The sequence below is a fragment of the Gracilinanus agilis genome, chromosome 5, assembly GCF_016433145.1.
Source record: "Gracilinanus agilis isolate LMUSP501 chromosome 5, AgileGrace, whole genome shotgun sequence".
Lineage (NCBI taxonomy): Eukaryota > Metazoa > Chordata > Mammalia > Didelphimorphia > Didelphidae > Gracilinanus > Gracilinanus agilis.
In genome coordinates this window covers 143664940-143683076 of record NC_058134.1, presented here as the reverse complement: position 1 = coordinate 143683076, position 18137 = coordinate 143664940, and the positions used below count along the sequence as shown (strand labels likewise).

The 18137-nt window shown below is 39.2% G+C and overlaps 1 protein-coding gene across 1 annotated transcript in view; it reads left to right on the top strand.

Moving 5' to 3' along the window:
• The window catches only part of ZNF277 (zinc finger protein 277), a 162985-nt gene that overhangs the window by 134666 nt on the left and 10182 nt on the right, over positions 1-18137 (top strand). The window contains exons 6-9 of the mRNA XM_044679041.1: positions 3325-3435; positions 6558-6690; positions 16384-16451; positions 16853-17004. Coding sequence (XP_044534976.1) covers positions 3325-3435; positions 6558-6690; positions 16384-16451; positions 16853-17004 — 464 coding nt within the window. The remainder of the gene's footprint in view (positions 1-3324; positions 3436-6557; positions 6691-16383; positions 16452-16852; positions 17005-18137) is intronic.

The window sequence follows — 18137 nt, the reverse complement described above, 5'->3', positions numbered from 1 at the left end:
CCTCAAAACAAATTCTAGAGCAGTACATACCACAAAAAGACAAGATGAAATAATTCTTCAGCCCTAAACAACTTAGAAGGCACAAAGTGGAGCTCAGTGCTAGGAGAGACCTCACCAAGACAATAGGGTTTGGGCATAGCTGAAGCTATAGCCAAGGCTTCTAGAACTCTCAGCAACAGATGATAAGGGAATTAGGACAGGTGCTCAGGAGATTACAGGGAACCCTTTGCTGGCTCTTGGTACAAGACTCTTATTGCATTGCCCATACACAGATCCAGGTTGCAACCTTGGGGCAAGGAGAGGAAAAGTACTAGCATTCACCAGCACTTTCAGCCATAGTGACCAGAGGACCCTGGTCACAGTTCCAAGGGATAAAAGAGTGCTTGAGATTACTCCAGGTCAGAGCACCATCCCAGAATATATTAAATACACATCTTTTTACAGCCTACCACCTTGGAGGAACTGAAAGAATATAGATCCCCAGTGTCAGCTCTGAAGGCAGCTGCACAAGCAACCTGATGCTTGGAACACTTCTCCCGTCGCCACAGTTACCAAGAACAACTTTAACAGACAAGGAAAAAGGAAGGAAAATAAACAACAACAAAAAAGAAACTCAACATAGAAAGTTATTTTGGTGACATGATAGACTCAAACTCAGAAGAAGACAGCAAAGTCAATATTGATGCATCCAAAGCTTCCAAGAAAATAATCATTGGTCTCAAACCCAAAAAGCAACTCAAAAAGAATTTTAAGATCAAATAAAAGACATAGAAGAAAAATTGTGAAAAGAAATGAGTGATACAGGAAAATCATTTTAAAAGAGTCAACAGCTTGGTAAAGGAGGGACAAAAAAAACTGAGGCACAAAAATCCAAAGAGAAGAACTTGTTAAAAAACAGAATTGACAAAATGGGAAATGGTATACAACAGTGCACTGAAGAGAAAAACTTCTTGAAAGACAGAATTGGTCCTTTAGAAAAAGAGGCACAGAAATCCACTGAGGAAAAGAACTCTTTACAAAATAGGATCGACCAAATGGAAAAGGAAGTACAAAAGTTCACTCAAGAAAACCATGTCTTAAAAATTAGAATTGAGCAAGTGGAAACTAAAAACTCCGTGAGACATCAAGAAGCCATCAAACAAAGTCAAAAAAAAGGGGGAAAAAAGAAGAAAATGTAAAATGTCTCATGGGAAAAACAACTGACCTGGAAAATAAAATGCAGAAAAGTTAATTTAAAAATTATTGGACTTCCTGAAACGTATGATCAAAAAAAGAGCTTAGAAATCATCTTTCAAGAAATCATGAAGGAAAACCGCTCTGATATTCTGAACCAGAGGACAAAATAGAAATTAAAAGAATTCACTAATCACTGCTTGAAAGAGTTCCCAAGAGGATATCTTCTAGGAATAGAATTTCCAGTTTTAAAAACTCCCAAGTCAAGAGTAAAGACCAGAGCACAGATCAGGAGAACAGTGACCACACTTCTCCTCAGACAATACCACCTTGGATGCGCCAAAAACTTATAGGCCTCCAGAACCAGCTCCAAAAACAAAGAAGCCTAAAGCCTGAGAGAGTACACAAGCACCACCAAATGTGCAGAGCCCAACTTTAACATAAAGTTCAAAGTCAAGAAATAGACTGGGGACATGACAAAACAACAACAAAAAAGAACTTGACCATTTAAAGCTACTACAGCAGCAGGGAAAACAAAGACATAAACTTAGAAGACAATAATGTGAACACAGCTACAAGCAAAGTCTCAAAGAAAAATTCTAATTGAATCCAAGCCCAACAAGAACATCTGGAAGAGTTAAAAAGAGAGATGAGTGATAGAGGAAAAATTGGGGAAAGACATGAGATTAATTCAAGAAAATTTATTAAAAGAGAATTAACAGCTTGGTAAAAGAGACATAGTTAGGGCAGATGGGTGGCACAGTGGACAGAATGCCAGGTCTGGAGTCAGGAGGCCATAAGTTCAAATCCAGCAATAGACTTTTTCTTTTTTTTTTTTAAAACCCTTACCTTCCATCAATACTATATATTAGTTCTAAGGCAGAAGAGTGGTAAGGGCTAGGCAATGGGGGTTCAGTGACTTGCCCAGGGTCACACAGGTAGGGAGTGTCTGAGGCCAGATTTAAACCCAGGACCTACTGTCTCTAGACCTGGCTCTCAATCTACTGAGCCACCCAGCTGCCCCCAATAGGCTTTTCTAACTGTATAACCCCAGCAAGTCACTTAATCCTTTTTGCCTCAGTTTTCTTCACCTGCAAAATCAGCTGGAGAAGGAAATGGTAAACCACTCCAATATCTTTGTCAAGGAAACCCCAAATGGAGTCATGAAGAGTTGGGTTATGACTGAAAAACTACTAAACAGCAACAAAGAATGAGGACTCTTTCGATGAAAGTGATAGAAAAGAAATAATAAAAATAATAGGAGCATCCAAAAATAGTGGAATTTCTGAAGCCAATGGAAGAGTGTTCATTAGGAATGGTTGGCAAGATCAGGAGCAGCAGGAAAATCACAAGAGAATTTTTAAAGGGATAATTACATTGGTGATTAAGGAATCATTTGTGATTTTTTTTTCAGAGAGTAGTTTCAGTAGAATGGGGGTGGCAGAAAATCTAGATTGTAAAGAATTGAATAGCCAGTAGGATTTTTAAATATAGTCATAGTGGGCAAAGTCTCTTTAGTTTTGAGATTTTCTTCATTGATATTCAATATGTAGTATGAAATACTGAGATAGATTTTGAGCTAGAAGGGGTTCATCTACTAAAGGTCATTTACTCCAACCTTCTAATTTACATATTAAAAAATGAAGGCTCAGGAAAGTTTCATGGCTTATCTATGTAGTAAATTGCAGAGATGGAATTTCCATCTAGTTCCTGTGACTCTAAGACCAGGTTCTTTTACTACAAAAATGAGATGCAAGGAGGATTATTCAAGGATGAGAACTGCAGGTATAGACTTGTAAAAGATAGAGGTAAAGTAAGGGAAGAAAATCTGGGGTATTAAAAGAATAATGATCATCACTAAATATGATTATATCTAAGGTTTCAAAGTACTTTACAAATTTATCTCCTTTTATCTTCACAGCAACCCTAAGAGATAGATGTTATTATTCTTATTTTACAGATGAAGAAACTGAGGCACAGAAGGATAAATGGTTTGCCCAGAATTACATAGCTAAGAAGTATTTGAGGCAAGATTTAAACTCTGATATTCCTAATTCTGGGTCCAGCACCTAACTGCCTTTTTCACTAGGAACAGGTGATTATTTCTATAAGTAATATACCTCGTAATTAATTGTTCTAATATAATTGTAGGTCTGTCCTTTTGAACCACATGGCAAGAGAGCATGCTTTCAACATTGGACTGCCAGACAATATCGTACACTGTAGTGAATTTCTGGATATATTACAGAAGAAACTTGACAAGTAAGTACTATTTTATAGAATATACCCAAAAGTCATTTTAATCTCAATGGAATTTTAAAAATCAATTTAATAGCCAAAGGTAATTAATGAAAAATAACCTAATTTGTAATATTAGAAAAGTTGGAGCTTTGAAGAACAGTTCCCACTCTTCTCGATTATGTTATTTTAATTCACATTTTCTGTAAGTAAGTGCAGCTTACCCAGAGATCAAACATTGGGAGGCCTTGATCATTTGGGATGGAATTGAAGCTCTGAAATTAAGGCTTTGAGTTGCTCAAATAGCTCTTGTACTAAATGTCACCAAGCCCTTTACTCTGTCTTTTCTTGTGTCCTTACACAGAGTTTTACTTCAGACATAATTCTACAGAACTTGGTAATCTGGTTTCCCAGCCCCCAAAGACTAAAAAATAACAAATCAGAATGGTTGTCTAACCTTCTGGGAATAGGTTCACAGAGTTGAAAGAAATGGCAGCTAACATCCCAAAAGGAAGGGAAAAGATAGAAAAACTGTAATATATTTAGCTTAATAAACTTAAAACTACATTAACACTTTGGGAACAGCCTACAAATACCCAAGAACCTCAAAAAATACCATAATTTGGGGCCATCTAGTACAGGGATAAATAGTCCCACACACCTCAGTTGCCGATTAAATGATTATCATAGCCCTGCTTTGCACCTCATCCATGAAATTAGAGTTTTGGTATCATGTTATTTAAGCCCAACCATGACCTGTGAAGTAGGTGGTCCAAACATGATGGCCTTCTCCTCTCTGAAATTGGCACGTTCGAGAGTACCCCCCCCCCCCCCATCATCTCTACCTCTGACTCCTTCCAGAGAGGGCTTATGTTCCACTTCCTAGAGGACTTCTTTACTGATCTCTTTGGCTGTCAATGCTCTCTCCTGCCTCATGTCACCACTTATACACCTAACTGCTTACATGTATTCAGAAACTACAGTATAATCTCCCTGAGGACAGGTACCATCTTGCTTTTCTGTTTACCCCTATGAGGAACCTTGCATATAATAGGAGCTTGATAAAGGTTTCTTGGATTGGATCAAAAGAGAGGCAGGTCGAAGACTGATTGTTTCATTCTATCTTTAAGTGTTTGGCTTAAGTTGACCTTTTTAACTTGATTAAAAAATACTTCCCACTTTCTATAGTTCACTGCTTTCTGATATCATTTCAAATATCCACTTCATATCTACAAGCTGGTTTCTCATCAGTGTATCTCCTACCTTCTCTAGCAGAGGCAGGGGAATTTTTCTCCCAATCAAAAGCATTTTTCTCTTTGAGACATTAATTGAGGTTCAGCAGAATGAGTTTGCATCTTGCAGATTAAGTTGAATTTCATTCAGTATATCCATGTTCATGAAAGAAGGTGAACATGTCTGACATTTTTGAAGAATTTGTCCGAAATGGTTAAATTTTTAAAAGCTTCAGTGCTTAAGGGGCTTAGTTTCAGTTATTGGGAAAATGCACTTATGTGGAGCACCTGCCTTCCTGGTAAGAAGCAAACTAATGAGGTGTTACTGAATATCCTTTTGAAGTATCTCTGGAAAGTCACCGTAGCCCTAAAGAAGCGATGAGCAATTCTCAACAGACATTTAGTTCTAATTTTCATATCAACACTGCTTGATCCCAAGCAGCTCACTTAACTTCACCATGCCTCAGTGTCCATCTATAAAATGAAGATAAAAACGTCCCCTAGCAGAAGTGGTAGTGAATAATCCTAATCCCAAAGGTGAAATCCTATTAAGATGATGATTTCAGTGTAAGATTTTTAAGCTTTAGCTAATGATCCATGAATTCTTAAAAGCATTTGCCTGACCCTTTAAAGCTTGATTGACTGAGAGGAGATGATTATAAATAATGCTTAAATCTGTGATCTTATCACACTCTAAGTATCCCCTTCATTGGTACAGTGAGCAAACCAATCCCACCATTTATCCTGTGTGATTCTGTGTCCATGTTCTCCCGTTAACCCTCATCTAACCAGTATTCTGGAGGCTCTCCTTTAGGTCATTTCCCATTCCTTGGATACCAGTAGATAGTAGATACTGAGTCTGACTTTACTTATTCCTTACTCCTGCTACATGATTAACCTGCCTCCTATCCAATAAATTTCCTGCAGACTATTTTTTTTTTAATTTTTTTATTGTCATGCAAACCATAATTCCATATTGGTCACTGTTGTAAGAGCACTCTCATATATAACCAAAATCCCCAAATAGAACCATAAATACACTGATATGAAAGATGACTCCAACAGTTCTTTCTCTGGAAGTGGAGAGCATTATCCATCAGGAATGGGGAAAACCATGGAAAATCAGGGAAACCTTTCAGGATTTCCCCAGATCAGTGCATTGCTGAGAGATGCAGGCTATTTTTTTTACACTACTTTTAGTAATATGAAATATTGAATTGAAATAATGAAAATAAAAGTCCTTGTGTCCACCATTATTGATTATCCAATTATTAATATCAAATAAGACCTAATGCAGGGAGATGTATACTCACCGAAGGAATTTAACATTATCATGGGTATGTCTTAAGTGTCATTCAAATGGAAGAAGACTTTCATGTAAATGATGAGGTCTTCTAGACATTCTTATCTGTGGATGATAATTGTGTTGATTATATATCCATAGTATGATAAGGTGTCCTCAGGGGAATTGATAATTACTCAAAAGCAATTACCTAAAATATATTCAGGACAAATTAAATGGATGAAAAAATGCCAGTTGTCCAGACTCTAATATGCAGTTATTTAAGTTTGTACAATAGTAGAAAAAGGCACTACTAATGGATAATGCCTTAAGTTAGAATTAAACAAGTATAAGAGGCTCATTTACATTTGAGAGCTTGGACAATGTTTTCAGTTATTCAAAAGATATTTCCTGGCACAAAAAAACCTTTCCTTCTTTGTTTTGCTGTGTTTTGTTTTAATATAAATGGTTACGAATCAGACAACACCACAGTCTCTCAAGATCCAAAAGTTTCTAGTGACTCAAAAGCCAATGAAAAGGGATTATAAAACTCCTCACAATCTGAAGTACCATTATAGTGGACACTGGAAAATTTTTCGGTTCAGATGACATTACTTATGTTTTTCTTTTAGCTTGCAGTGTTTGTACTGTGAAAGATTCTTCAGAGACAAAAATACACTTAAGGATCACATGAGGAAAAAGCAACATCGAAGGATCAATGCTAAGAATAGAGAATATGACCGATTTTATGTCATTAATTATTTGGTAAGACTTTCCCCCTCCTGATTGAAAAATTGATTGAAGTACAGCAAACATGATCTTGTTATAGACCCATCTCCAGTTTTTGAACAAGCTACTTAGCACAAAGGTCAAAATAGAACTGAAGGACTCTTCAGAATTACATTGCCTCATAAAAATGGTGAGTTGACAAAACAGCTCAACAAACATTTTTAAATTACAAAAAATAAAATGTCACCTACTTTAACCGCAATCTTAATATTAATAACAGAACTAAAATAAATTTCAACACATTCATATGATTTTTAAAATAACTCTTACCTTCCATCTTAGAATTAATACTGCACATTGGTTCTAAGGCAAAAGAGGGGTAAGGGCCACACAAGGGGTTAAGTGACATACCCAAAGTTACACAGCTAGGAAATATCTGAGGCCAGATTTGAACCCAGAAGCTCTCAGTTTCTAAGTCTAACTCTCAATCCACTGAGCCACCTTACTGTTCCATCCCCCTCATTTTGATCTAAGGCTTAAACTTAAATGAGAATCATAGACTCAGAATGAGAAGGAAATTCTGAATTCATCTGGCCTCACTTCTCTATTTTATAGATAAGCAAACTGAAAGCCTAAGAGTTTAAGTGAATTGTCAAGGGGTATATGAGATAGATAGATAGATAGATAGATAGATAGATAGATAGATAGATAGATAGATAGATAGATAGATAGATAGATAGATAGATATCAGAGGTATATGAGAGCCTAAGAGTTTAAGTGAATTGTCAAGGGGTATATGATTTATATATCTATATTATATATATTTATATTATACATATAATCTATATATTTTATATATATGTATCTATAGATACAGATATAGATATCAGAGGCAGGATTAAATCCAGGTCCTCTGACTCCATGGTCAGCATCTTTAGTGGTGGGCCACCAATGTTTTGCTTCCTACTTGGCTCCCTAAAGCTTTCCTTCCCTCTTCCCCACCTCACCTTTGCCAGTGCTAGTGATCAAATGCCCTACTGACCAAGAGGATTCTTCCTAGCAGTTTTAAGCCACGGTTTACCAAACACCCATGTGGCTTGCTTTCAGTGGCACCTAAAAGTCCTGCCACTGGGCTTCCAATAGTATCGAGAAAGTACCGACGTATAAATATTACATGAGAGGAAGAACAAACACATTAACTCACAGGGGTCATGGTCCTGGTACTGGTAAGTTTTAAGTGGGATTAAAAGGAAACAGAAAAGTACAGAACATGAGTTATTCATAGGAGGTGCAGAAATTCACATGCATGTCCATAGTCACTGGACTTGGATTCATGAAGATCTGAGGTCAAATCCTACCATACATAATTGCTATTAATAGTCATTTAGCCTTTTTTAGCCTGAGTTTTCTCATCTATAAAATAGAGATAATAAGAGCACCTCGTTCAGAAGGGTTGTTTTAAAGATCAAATTAAATAATCTAGGCAAAGTGTTTTGTAAACCTTAAAGTGCAATAGAAATCTTAGCTGCTATTATTAGTAGATGTCCTGGATCTGCTACCACACTCCATTCCAGGTCTACCTATGCACAGGTCTCTGTTAAGTTACGTGAATCCATGGGGTATCTTTGGGACATACTACTAGCACTAAGAATATCAGAGCAGCTACAGCATCAGAGCCTAAAAGAGTTGCCCGGGAACATCCCCATGGTGACAAGAAGAACCACTCTGGCAGCAGAATACACATACCACCAGACCAGCCTAGGGTTCAGCCACCCACCTAAGCACCCACTCGTTTTTATTTGCATATGGCAGATGGGTGGGCAGCTCTGCAAAAGAGGGTCTAATGACTTTAAAATGGAACAGGATGCCAGATAGGAGTTCTGACTTTTCATTGACTTTCCTCTAAACAAATGGAAGGGACTTTTTCCTGTTGTTATGAATGCTGAATTAAAATCAATAACCATTGACCACAAAATCATCATTGGATCCAGTAAAGCTTGTGGAAGGGTTTTGGGGGGGTTTGTTTTTTTTTCAGGGTGGCATTTTTATCTTCCAAATAGGAACATGTGTATCCTGAACTGGGATGTAAATCTCCTTCTTGGTTCCAGGGAGCAATTTCTACTTGTTCTAATCCTTTTGGCATTTGAAGTTTTTAAAAAAAAAATCCTCCTCATGAGGCTAGTTTAGCGTGTGTTTTCAGGCTGGCTCTGTGAGTTACCATGGTGCACGACAAATGTTTCACAACTAGCTAAAGGCAAAGCCACATGCATCATTTGAATCCTTCAGTCTTCTCCTGAAATCCTTCGATCTCATCACTTCCTACAGCAAATCCACCTTCAGGGTTCAGCAGAATTTATTAGGGAAGGGTCCTCAAGATTAAACCTATAAAAAATAGGGAGGTAAAATGAAAAACTGAGGATAATTTAATGGGACACCTTCCTTCTGAGATTCTTTTAAACTAATACCTTAGCTTGGGACTTAAGGGAAGACCAAGTGGCCAAAGGTACTCATCTTTTAGACAATATTTCAAAGAACCAGATCTCTTGAGCTCATTAAGCTTCCTCTGGCACTTTTAGAAAAGTAAATGTACTACTAACTCATAGTTCATTCCAGCTCTTGTGGATATAAATCTTCTGTCCTTAACAGAACCACCTAGCTTCTCGTTTCCTGGCCTAAACTATTAGATCCTGTCAAATTTCACCTCCAGGGCCTGCAGTTATTAATGCATGGAGCCAAGTCCTTATATCCTATGTGTAATGTTTCTAGCTTCTCCCTTTTTTAAAAGAAGACCCCATTACTATGCTTCGAGATCATATAATTACTAGCATTTACATAGTGCTTTAAAGTTTGCAAAGCACTGCATATATTATTTCATTTGAACCAGGCATTACAGGTAGCATTCTTATTTATAGTCAAATAATGAAGAAACTATAGACATATCACCACAATATAGTCACAGTTTGACTTGCCCATGATCACACAACTAATGAGTGTCATGGGCAGGATGATTGAAACCTAGCCTTCCATTTTTGTTCTTAAGTCATTTTTAGTCATATCTGACTCTCTGTGACTTCATTTTAAGGGTTTTCTTGGCCCAGGCACTGGAGCGGTTTGCCATGTCCTTCTCCAGGTCAATTTATAGATGAGGAAACTGAGGCAGAGTTCACGACTTGCCCACGGTCACAGAGGGAGCAAGTGTCTCGGGTTAGACTTGAACTCAGGAAGATGAGTTTTCCTGATTCCAAACCCAGGGCTCTATCCAGTGGGCCATCTACCTGCCCTGTAGCTCTTTCATACAGAGTCTGCCACACTATCCCTCTTCTATCTCTTTTCAGATATTTGTTGTTGTTCAGTCATTTTTCAATCACGTTCTGCTCTTTGTGACCCCATTGGGGGCTTTCTTGGCAAAGATACCAGAGGGGTTTGCCATTTCCTTCTTTTCAAATATATACAAAATGAGAAGCAGCATGTTCTGATGGTTAGAGAACCAACGATGGAGTCAGGAAGTTCTGGGTTCATATCCTACTACTAACTTATTGGCTCTGTCACCCTATATTAGTCTTTTAATTTCCTTGTGCCCCCAAACAACTTTCTAAGAGTATAAGTTGCAGAAAAAATGCTAATCTATTTTGGTAGAGAGAGTTTCTTTACTAGGGGTTCCTTACATGGTTACAAGTCCAATTTTTTTTTAAACCCTTATTTTCTGTCTCTCAATACTAAGTGTTGGTTCCAAGGAGAAGAGGGGTGAGGGCTAGGCAATGGGAGTTAAGTGACTTGCCCAGGTTAAGTGATCTGAACCCAGGACCTCCTGTGTCAAGACCTGGCTCTCAATCCACCAAGCTACCTAGCTGCACCACAAGTGCACTTTTTAATAAAGATATACAACCCTAAAATGTTAGATTGAATTACAGTCTTGGGATAGTGAGACTATGACTAGTAGGAATAATAAACAAATGCTTACTGCGCCCTACTCTGATGGGATGATGCTGTCCCAATAGCAACAGGCGATGCTTTGAGGCTTTTATATATATAATAGCAATAAGGGATTTGTACCAATGTCTCCCTACTCTAGCCTGGTCCCTCTTGTGGCTCATAGTTTACATTGCCCAGAGTTGCGATGAATGCCAACTGGCCAGTGCAAAGGTCAAACCTCCAACCTTAGCTTCATTAGCACCCTGCTCTGTACCTCTGAGCTTAAGAGCCCCAGGCAGGACCATTAAGCACTCAGAGCTTAGCAAGCACTTTTGTTCCTTGGAGTTACATGTTGATAAAGAGAATGCTCTTTAAGGGGGCCAGAGGGAGTTGAGAAAAATTGCCTACAGGTGTGTTTGAGGGATGGGCACAGAGAAGGCACTTCCCCATTACCAACTATAATTGTATCTTAGGAGCAGTGGCCAACATAAGGGAGATAAATGATCATGACTTCTTTATGCCACTGGGAATTAAAACCATCTTAATTATCTGTAAAAATGAGTAGTTGAGGGGGAAAATCTCTTACTACTAACTAAAAAAAGAATGAGAGAAAATTGGAGCATAAATACTTCGAAGATTATCTGATTTTCTCTCTTTTGCCTTAGTGAGGAAACAGTCAGATTCAATGGGAGGCAGTACGAGCACCTCTGATGTTGACAATCTGTGTTACCTTGAGTAAGTCATTTGAATTCCCCAGTCTGTGTTTCCTTGTGTAGTCAGTGAGTTTGACCTAAATGGCTACAAGAGTCCTTTTCAGCTCTTCAGTCTTTGATCCTCCAATGACAATTCTTTCAGCTGTTTACTTGTCTTATTTATAAAGAAATCTGACCAAATATAAATTGAAAGGGAAAGCAGAGAGGAGATACTCCTTATTTAAATAAAAGGGCTCCTTTGGGGGCAGTCAGAAGGGAAGACAGACTGTGCTAATATCCTTCCTCTCTGTTCATTATCAGTGTTCCTTTCTGCAGGGCAGTATTTTGGACCCAACATCTTCTCAGATGGGTATTTTAGTGGATTGTATCTGCACTGGGCCACAGAGATCATCTAATCCACCTCACTCATCTAACATCTGAGGAAACTGAGGCCCAAAGAGGTTATGTGACTTCCCCAAGGTCTCACAGAGAGTAAATGTCAAAGCCAGGATTTGTACCCAGGTCTTCTGTTCCCAAATCCAGCATTCTTCTTCTTCTTCTTTCATAAGACCTTTATATGACCCAGGGCACCCAGAGAAAACCTTTGTTTTCTTTATTTCCCCAGAGAAAAGATGAGAAGGGCTGACATAACATTTTCATGGTCCTTCGGCCACTATGAGCTGGGCAACTTCATTCCTGCCTTAAGGAGGTAAAACTGGAAGGAAGGGAATAATCATTTATTTGTAGAGTACCTACTCGGTACCAAGGACTATGCTAAGCACTTTATAAATATTTAATTTGTAAATTAATGTAATCCTTATTTAATTTAAATCTCATTTAATCCTCACAACAACCCTGCAAGATAGGTGCTATTCATCATCTCCATTCTACAGTTAAGAAAACTGAGGCAGACAGTGGTTAAGGGATTTGCCAGAGGTCAACCTAACCCTTTCTTCTTTCCCATCAATATCCAGGCACCAGCTCCATTTTCTTCCTGTGCCAGGTTCTCTGGAGCCCTGGTTCTCTCTCATTGTCACTGAAGCTTTGGCATTCCTTGATTTAATTTTTTCCCCTCCTTAAGACACGCCAAAACAAGCTGCTTCTAGTGACTGCAGATCCTTGAGGGAATCTTCATGGATCTCTCTTTGTAGGTCTCTGTCATAAAAGAACTCATTCACATTTAAAACACATGGCCTTCTTCGTCTATTCCTAACCCACTTTTGTCTAGGGCCGTGGGTGTGGGTCTGCCTTTCACATCGGTCCTCTTTCCAAGCCTCCCAGGAGCCATCTGATGCAGAGGTTTGAGGGGGTGGACCACAAGGCTTTATTGACATGCCTTCCCAGCTTTGTTTTTCTCCTGTTCTGTACTTTCGTGAGATGATTCATTACCAGACACGATCTCTTAATTAGAAAGTTATGTGCGTTGTTTTTTTTTTACCCCTGAGTGCCAGTCCTTTTAGTAAAGGGCTAATAACTTAGCCAAACCGGAGGAGAGACCCACGTATGTGTCTGGTACTTGTTTCGGACAAAATAGCTTGTTTTCCTAATTCACTGTCTGACTTCGATCCTCCATCGAGTGAATGCCACTTAGGCTGTACTTTTCTGGATAATTTCCTATGTGCTGTACAGAGTTCAAAGGGTATTACAAATGAATTCTTTGGCTTTTGTAGTCTGGCAGCGAGGGATGTTTTCTTGCCACATTTCCACCAAGCTAGTTAACGATAAACAACTGTCAAAGGAGCAGAGGAGAATGATGACATCCCAAAATGCACATCCTTGCAGACTCACCGGTCGGAGAGGGCCACCCGATGCTGAACAGAACCAGAACCCATCTGGAACCTAGGAGATAACAATGAAGAAGATGAGATGCTCAAAGCTTAGAAGGAGGTCAAGTGGCCTGACTGTTGGGCAGAGGGCTGGAAAGCAGGGATTGGAATCAACATCTTCCACCCTCTGAATGTGGAATTATGTCTCCTGGGACTTTGGGCTCTCCCTGTCCCGAGTCTCTTGTCCATAGCCAGGGAGCCTTCAGTTCCAGAGAAAACCGTGCCTAAAGGAGTTCATGTATCTCCCAACTAATGACGATGATACATTTCTGTATCTGGTTTGGCATTCACAAAATTAAATAGTGGTTTTTGCCAGTGGTTTGTTCTTTAGACGATGCTACATAACGAGGCACTATTATCGCTATTACGAGGGCAGCCAGATGGAAGAGTGCTGGTAGAGCACTGAGTCAGGGAGTCAGGGAAAGCCAAGTTCGACTCCAGCCTCAGACCCTTACTAGCTGTGGGACCCCGGATGAGTCCTTTAACAGCATCTGCCTCAGTTTCCTCATCTGTAAAACAAGCTGGAAAAGGAAATTGCAAAGCACTCCAGTATCTCTGCCAAGAAAACCCCAAATAGGGTCAAGAAGAATCAGTCATGCCTGAGAAATGCCTAAACCACAACAACATTGTTATCACTCAGAATTTATGTCGTAGTTTTACATTTGTGAATTAACTACCTCCTCTTAAGTACTCTAAAGAACGTCTGTTGAAGAGCATCCAACGACATTTGAGTTTATGCATCATTAACTTGATAGATTGTGACGACTCTGAAACCTCTCATTAAGCTGACAAATGATGAATTAATTTTATTTTTCTCTTTTTTCACACCTATTCCCGCCTCCCTTCACCCTCCCTCAAAAGGAAAAAAAGGGGGGTAAAAACACCCAGGTGGCAATAGTAGTCATTGGTTTGGGGAGGATATTTGTAGACCATGGTCTAGGCCTTTATTTGAATATTAAATTCAGCAAACATTTACAAAGTACCTACCACATACCAGGCATTTTGCTAGGCACTGCTATGTAAAGGTGAAATAATACCAGAACCTGAAAATTTGGGCTAAGTTTTTTTTTCTTTAAACCCTTCCCTTCCATCTTAGAATCAATACTGTGTATCAATTCCAAGGCAGAAGAGTGGTAAGGGCTAGGTAATGGGAATGAGATGTCTTCCCTAGGGTCCCTCATCAAGGATATGTCTGAAGCCAGATTTGAACCCCCAACCTCTCCATCTCTAGGCCCAGCTCTCAATTCACCAAGCCATCTAGCTGCCCTCCCCAAATATTTTTCACAAAAGAAGCAGGGAGTAGTGAGGAGGTTAGTTAAGTGGCTTAGTGGATAGAGGAGCCGGGTCTAGAGAAGGAGAGACCCTGGGTTCAAATTTGACCTCAGGTGGATCCCTGAGCAAATCACTTCACCCCCATTGCCTAGCCTTTACTGCTCTTCCACCTTGGAACCAATACAAAGTATAGATTCTAAAATGGAAGGAAAGGGAGAAAGAAAGGGAAGGAAGGAAGGAGGGAGGGAAGGAGGGGAGAGAGACAGAAAGAGAGAGAAAGAAAAAGAAAGAAAGAGAAAGGAAATAAAGGAAGGAAGGAAGGGAGGGAGGGAGGGAAGGAGGAGGGAGAGAGAGAGAGAGAGAAAGAGAGAGAGAGAGAGAGAGAGAAGGAAGGAAGGAAGGAAGGAAGGAAGGAAGAAAGGAAGGAAGGAAGGTAGGCTGTGCCAGTAGTGGTGTGAGAGCATCATAGATTGAACCAATCCTAATTCCAAGATAATCATATCCATCCCCCTCACTTTGCAGCCACGGAAGCCAAAGTTGAGAAGTGTTAGAGGAGTAAGTGAGGGAACTGGGATTGATCCTCTGGGCCTCAGGACTCCTCTCTGCAGTCTTGCCTCCACCCTTAGCTCTTCAGTCTCGCTTCATCTCCGTGGACCTCGATTTCCCTCCTCTTTTTCAAAAGCAGGGGGAGTGAACCCAATCCCCCATCATCTGCTCCCATAATTCTCAGGCTTCTTCAGCTTGCCTTGGGAAAAGAGTGTTACCACTACTCCGTGTCTTCCGCAGGCTACTCTGCAAACTGTTTTTGCCTAGATCACTGGAGGAGAAAAGGGCAGGAAGGGAACAGATGGCATCGACATGGTATAAATAAAAATCTGCTTAAAGGAGGGGACAAGATGGAGAAAATGGAAAGTATTAGGCCTAGTGTCTTTGGTCCAGCTTCACAGACAGCAAGAGGACAATCCCAGCATTGCTGTCTCCTGTACACACAAGGGAGAAAGGAAATGGGTTCTCTGTTAGCTTCATGATTTAGATCTCTTTTCTTTTCTTTTCTTTACTTTTCTTTTTTTCTGAAAACAACTGAAAGGATTTGTAATTTTGTCAGGAGATCAAAATTCCTCTGGCCAATAAGTGGTCTTCAAGAGTTTCTGTGGCTGAAAGATTCATCCCTTGCAGTCAAGTCAGAAGAGGAAAAAACTCTCTCATTAGCTTGGCTGATTGTCAGTTGACAGACATGAGACAGGCATCAATGCCTGTCACTGGACTGAGTTTTGAAAATTCAAACCATTCTTTTTTCCATGGAATATTCTGATATTTTAGGTGTCTCAAATCAAAGAACTTGCAAATGCTAAAACATCAGATTTAGCAGAATATAATCTACTCAAGGGCAGAAATTCTTGGGTTGTTTTTTTTTTTTATCCTGTTATCTCTAATACCTTACACTTTGGAGTTGGTTAAACATTTTCATTGAATAGTGATCTGGGTCTTTTTTTTTTTTTTTAAACCCTTACCTCCCATCTTAGAGTCAATACTATGTATTGGTTCCAAAGCAGAAGAGTGGTAAAGTTGAGGCAATGGGGGTTGAGTGACTTGCCCAGGGTTCCACAGCTAGGAAGCTTCTAAGGCCAGATTTGAACCCAAGACCTCTCGTCTCTAGGCCTGACTCTCAATCCACTGAGCTAGCTAGCAGCCCCTGATATAAGTCTCATTTTAAAAGAACCCAGAGCCTATTTAATCTGGGATAATTGACCTTAAAAAATCATTAGCTGAAAATGAGTGAAATCATTTTTTTGGTTGATTTTTTAAGTAAATTTCAACTTCAGTTGTTTTTATTGGAATTTTGAGATTTCCTAACTCCCTACTTGAGGGAAAGAAATTGTTAGAAGAAGCATGAAGTCTGCATAAGTCTTTCCACATTTGTATTATTTCAAAGTCAGCAAATGGAACTAGGAATCCTTCAGCAACTTTGTGAACATATTCTTAATCTTACTGTTTGTCTCTCGGATCTTTTTGTCTGACTTATACAGGAGCTTGGAAAGTCCTGGGAAGAAGTTCAGTCAGAAGATGATCGGGAGCTGTTAGACCATCAGGAAGAGTAAGAATAGTTGCTATTGTTTGTGGCCAGTCCTTTAACCAGAATTAAAATCAGTATTTGGGAATGTTACCTGAAGAGAAGTAACAGAGAGTGAAGGAACCCTCCTCCCCAGATTATGAATTCAGTGGCTTGACTCTTATTTGATGGTGTTTGACAGTGGATCTTTCAGTAGAATTAAGCAAAATGTCATTAATTTGACATTGGTTAATTCAAAATAGCTTCTAAATTGTTATGGCTACTAGATGGGTTTTGACATTCAGGCTCTCTGTTTAATTGATTATATATACATATAAAGAGAGATATATAATTCAAAGAGGAAATGCATTCTGGAGAGTCTTGCATTATTAAATTGAACTAAAAAGTCAGTGATGTGATCTTTGGATTGCTCTAATTGCTGTCAGTGCTGCCCTGATCAGACCGCATCTAGAGTATCATGTTCATTTCTGGGGGCCATATTTTGGGAAGGATATTGATAACCTGGAAAGAATTCAGAAGAGGACAATGAGGCTGACTGAAGGTGCTAATATGGCCAGGATCAGCCAAGGAATTGAAGGTGTTTATCCTGGAGAAGAGAATACCAGAGAAAGAGGAGCAGGGCAGTGTTCAAATATTTGAAGTGATGTTATATGGGAGAGAGATTAGACATGTTCTCCCTGGCCCAGAGGGTAGAACCAGGAGGAATAATGGGTGGAAGTTGCAAACAGGTAAATTGAGACTTGATTCAGAACTTTTTTTTTTAACAATTAAAGCTATCCCAAAGTGGCATAGGATGGCTGGGAAACAGTGATTTCAAACACATGCTGTCTATGAAGTCTACAAGACAGAAACATTGTAGATGGGATCCTTGCTAAAGTATAGGTTTAGCTAAATGGCCTCTGAGGTCCCTCCCAACTCTGACAATCTGTGAAGTGGAGGAGGGAGAATAATTGTACATCCTATCCTATCCTAAGACCAACTCAAAATCATTTACATCTTCATCTTAACTATTGAGTTTAAGAAATGCTTCCCTCTTATAACATTTTCATTACAAATTGTTTGACTTTTTTTCTTGGTCTCCTGAATTTTGAATTAACATTTTACTAAAGTGAATACCACAGTTGGGTGGCAAAAAGCTTCCATCTTCTTTGCATTTATTTGTAACAGAAGGCCCTGGCTAGTTAGGCTTTGGTTCTCTGGACATTTCCTTAGAACACTCTAGTTAATGTATTTTATGAAATTAATATTTATATTTTGATATATCAAATATAATACCATATATTATAATAATATGTATAGTATATTGCCGTAGTATTTTTTTAACCCTTACTTTCTGTCTTAATAACAACTTATAAAGATAGAAAGGTAAAGGCAAATGGGGCTAAGTGACTTGTCCAGGGTCACATAGCTAGGAAGTTTCTAAAGGGAGATTTGAGCTCAGATCCTCCTGACTCCAGACTTGGCACTCTATCCACTGTCCTACCTAGCTACTCCAATACCACAGTACCTTATGAACAAGAATAATCATCTAAAGCAGATTGGGGAATTCATAGTAACCACCAGCCCTCTCCCTCTCCCTCTCCCTCTCCCCTCTCTCCTCTCCTCTCCTCTCCTCTTCTCTCCTCTCCTCTCCTCTCCTCTCCTCTTCTCTTCTCTTCTCTTCTCTTCTCTTCTCTTCTCTTCTCTTCTCTTCTCTTTGCTCTCTCTATC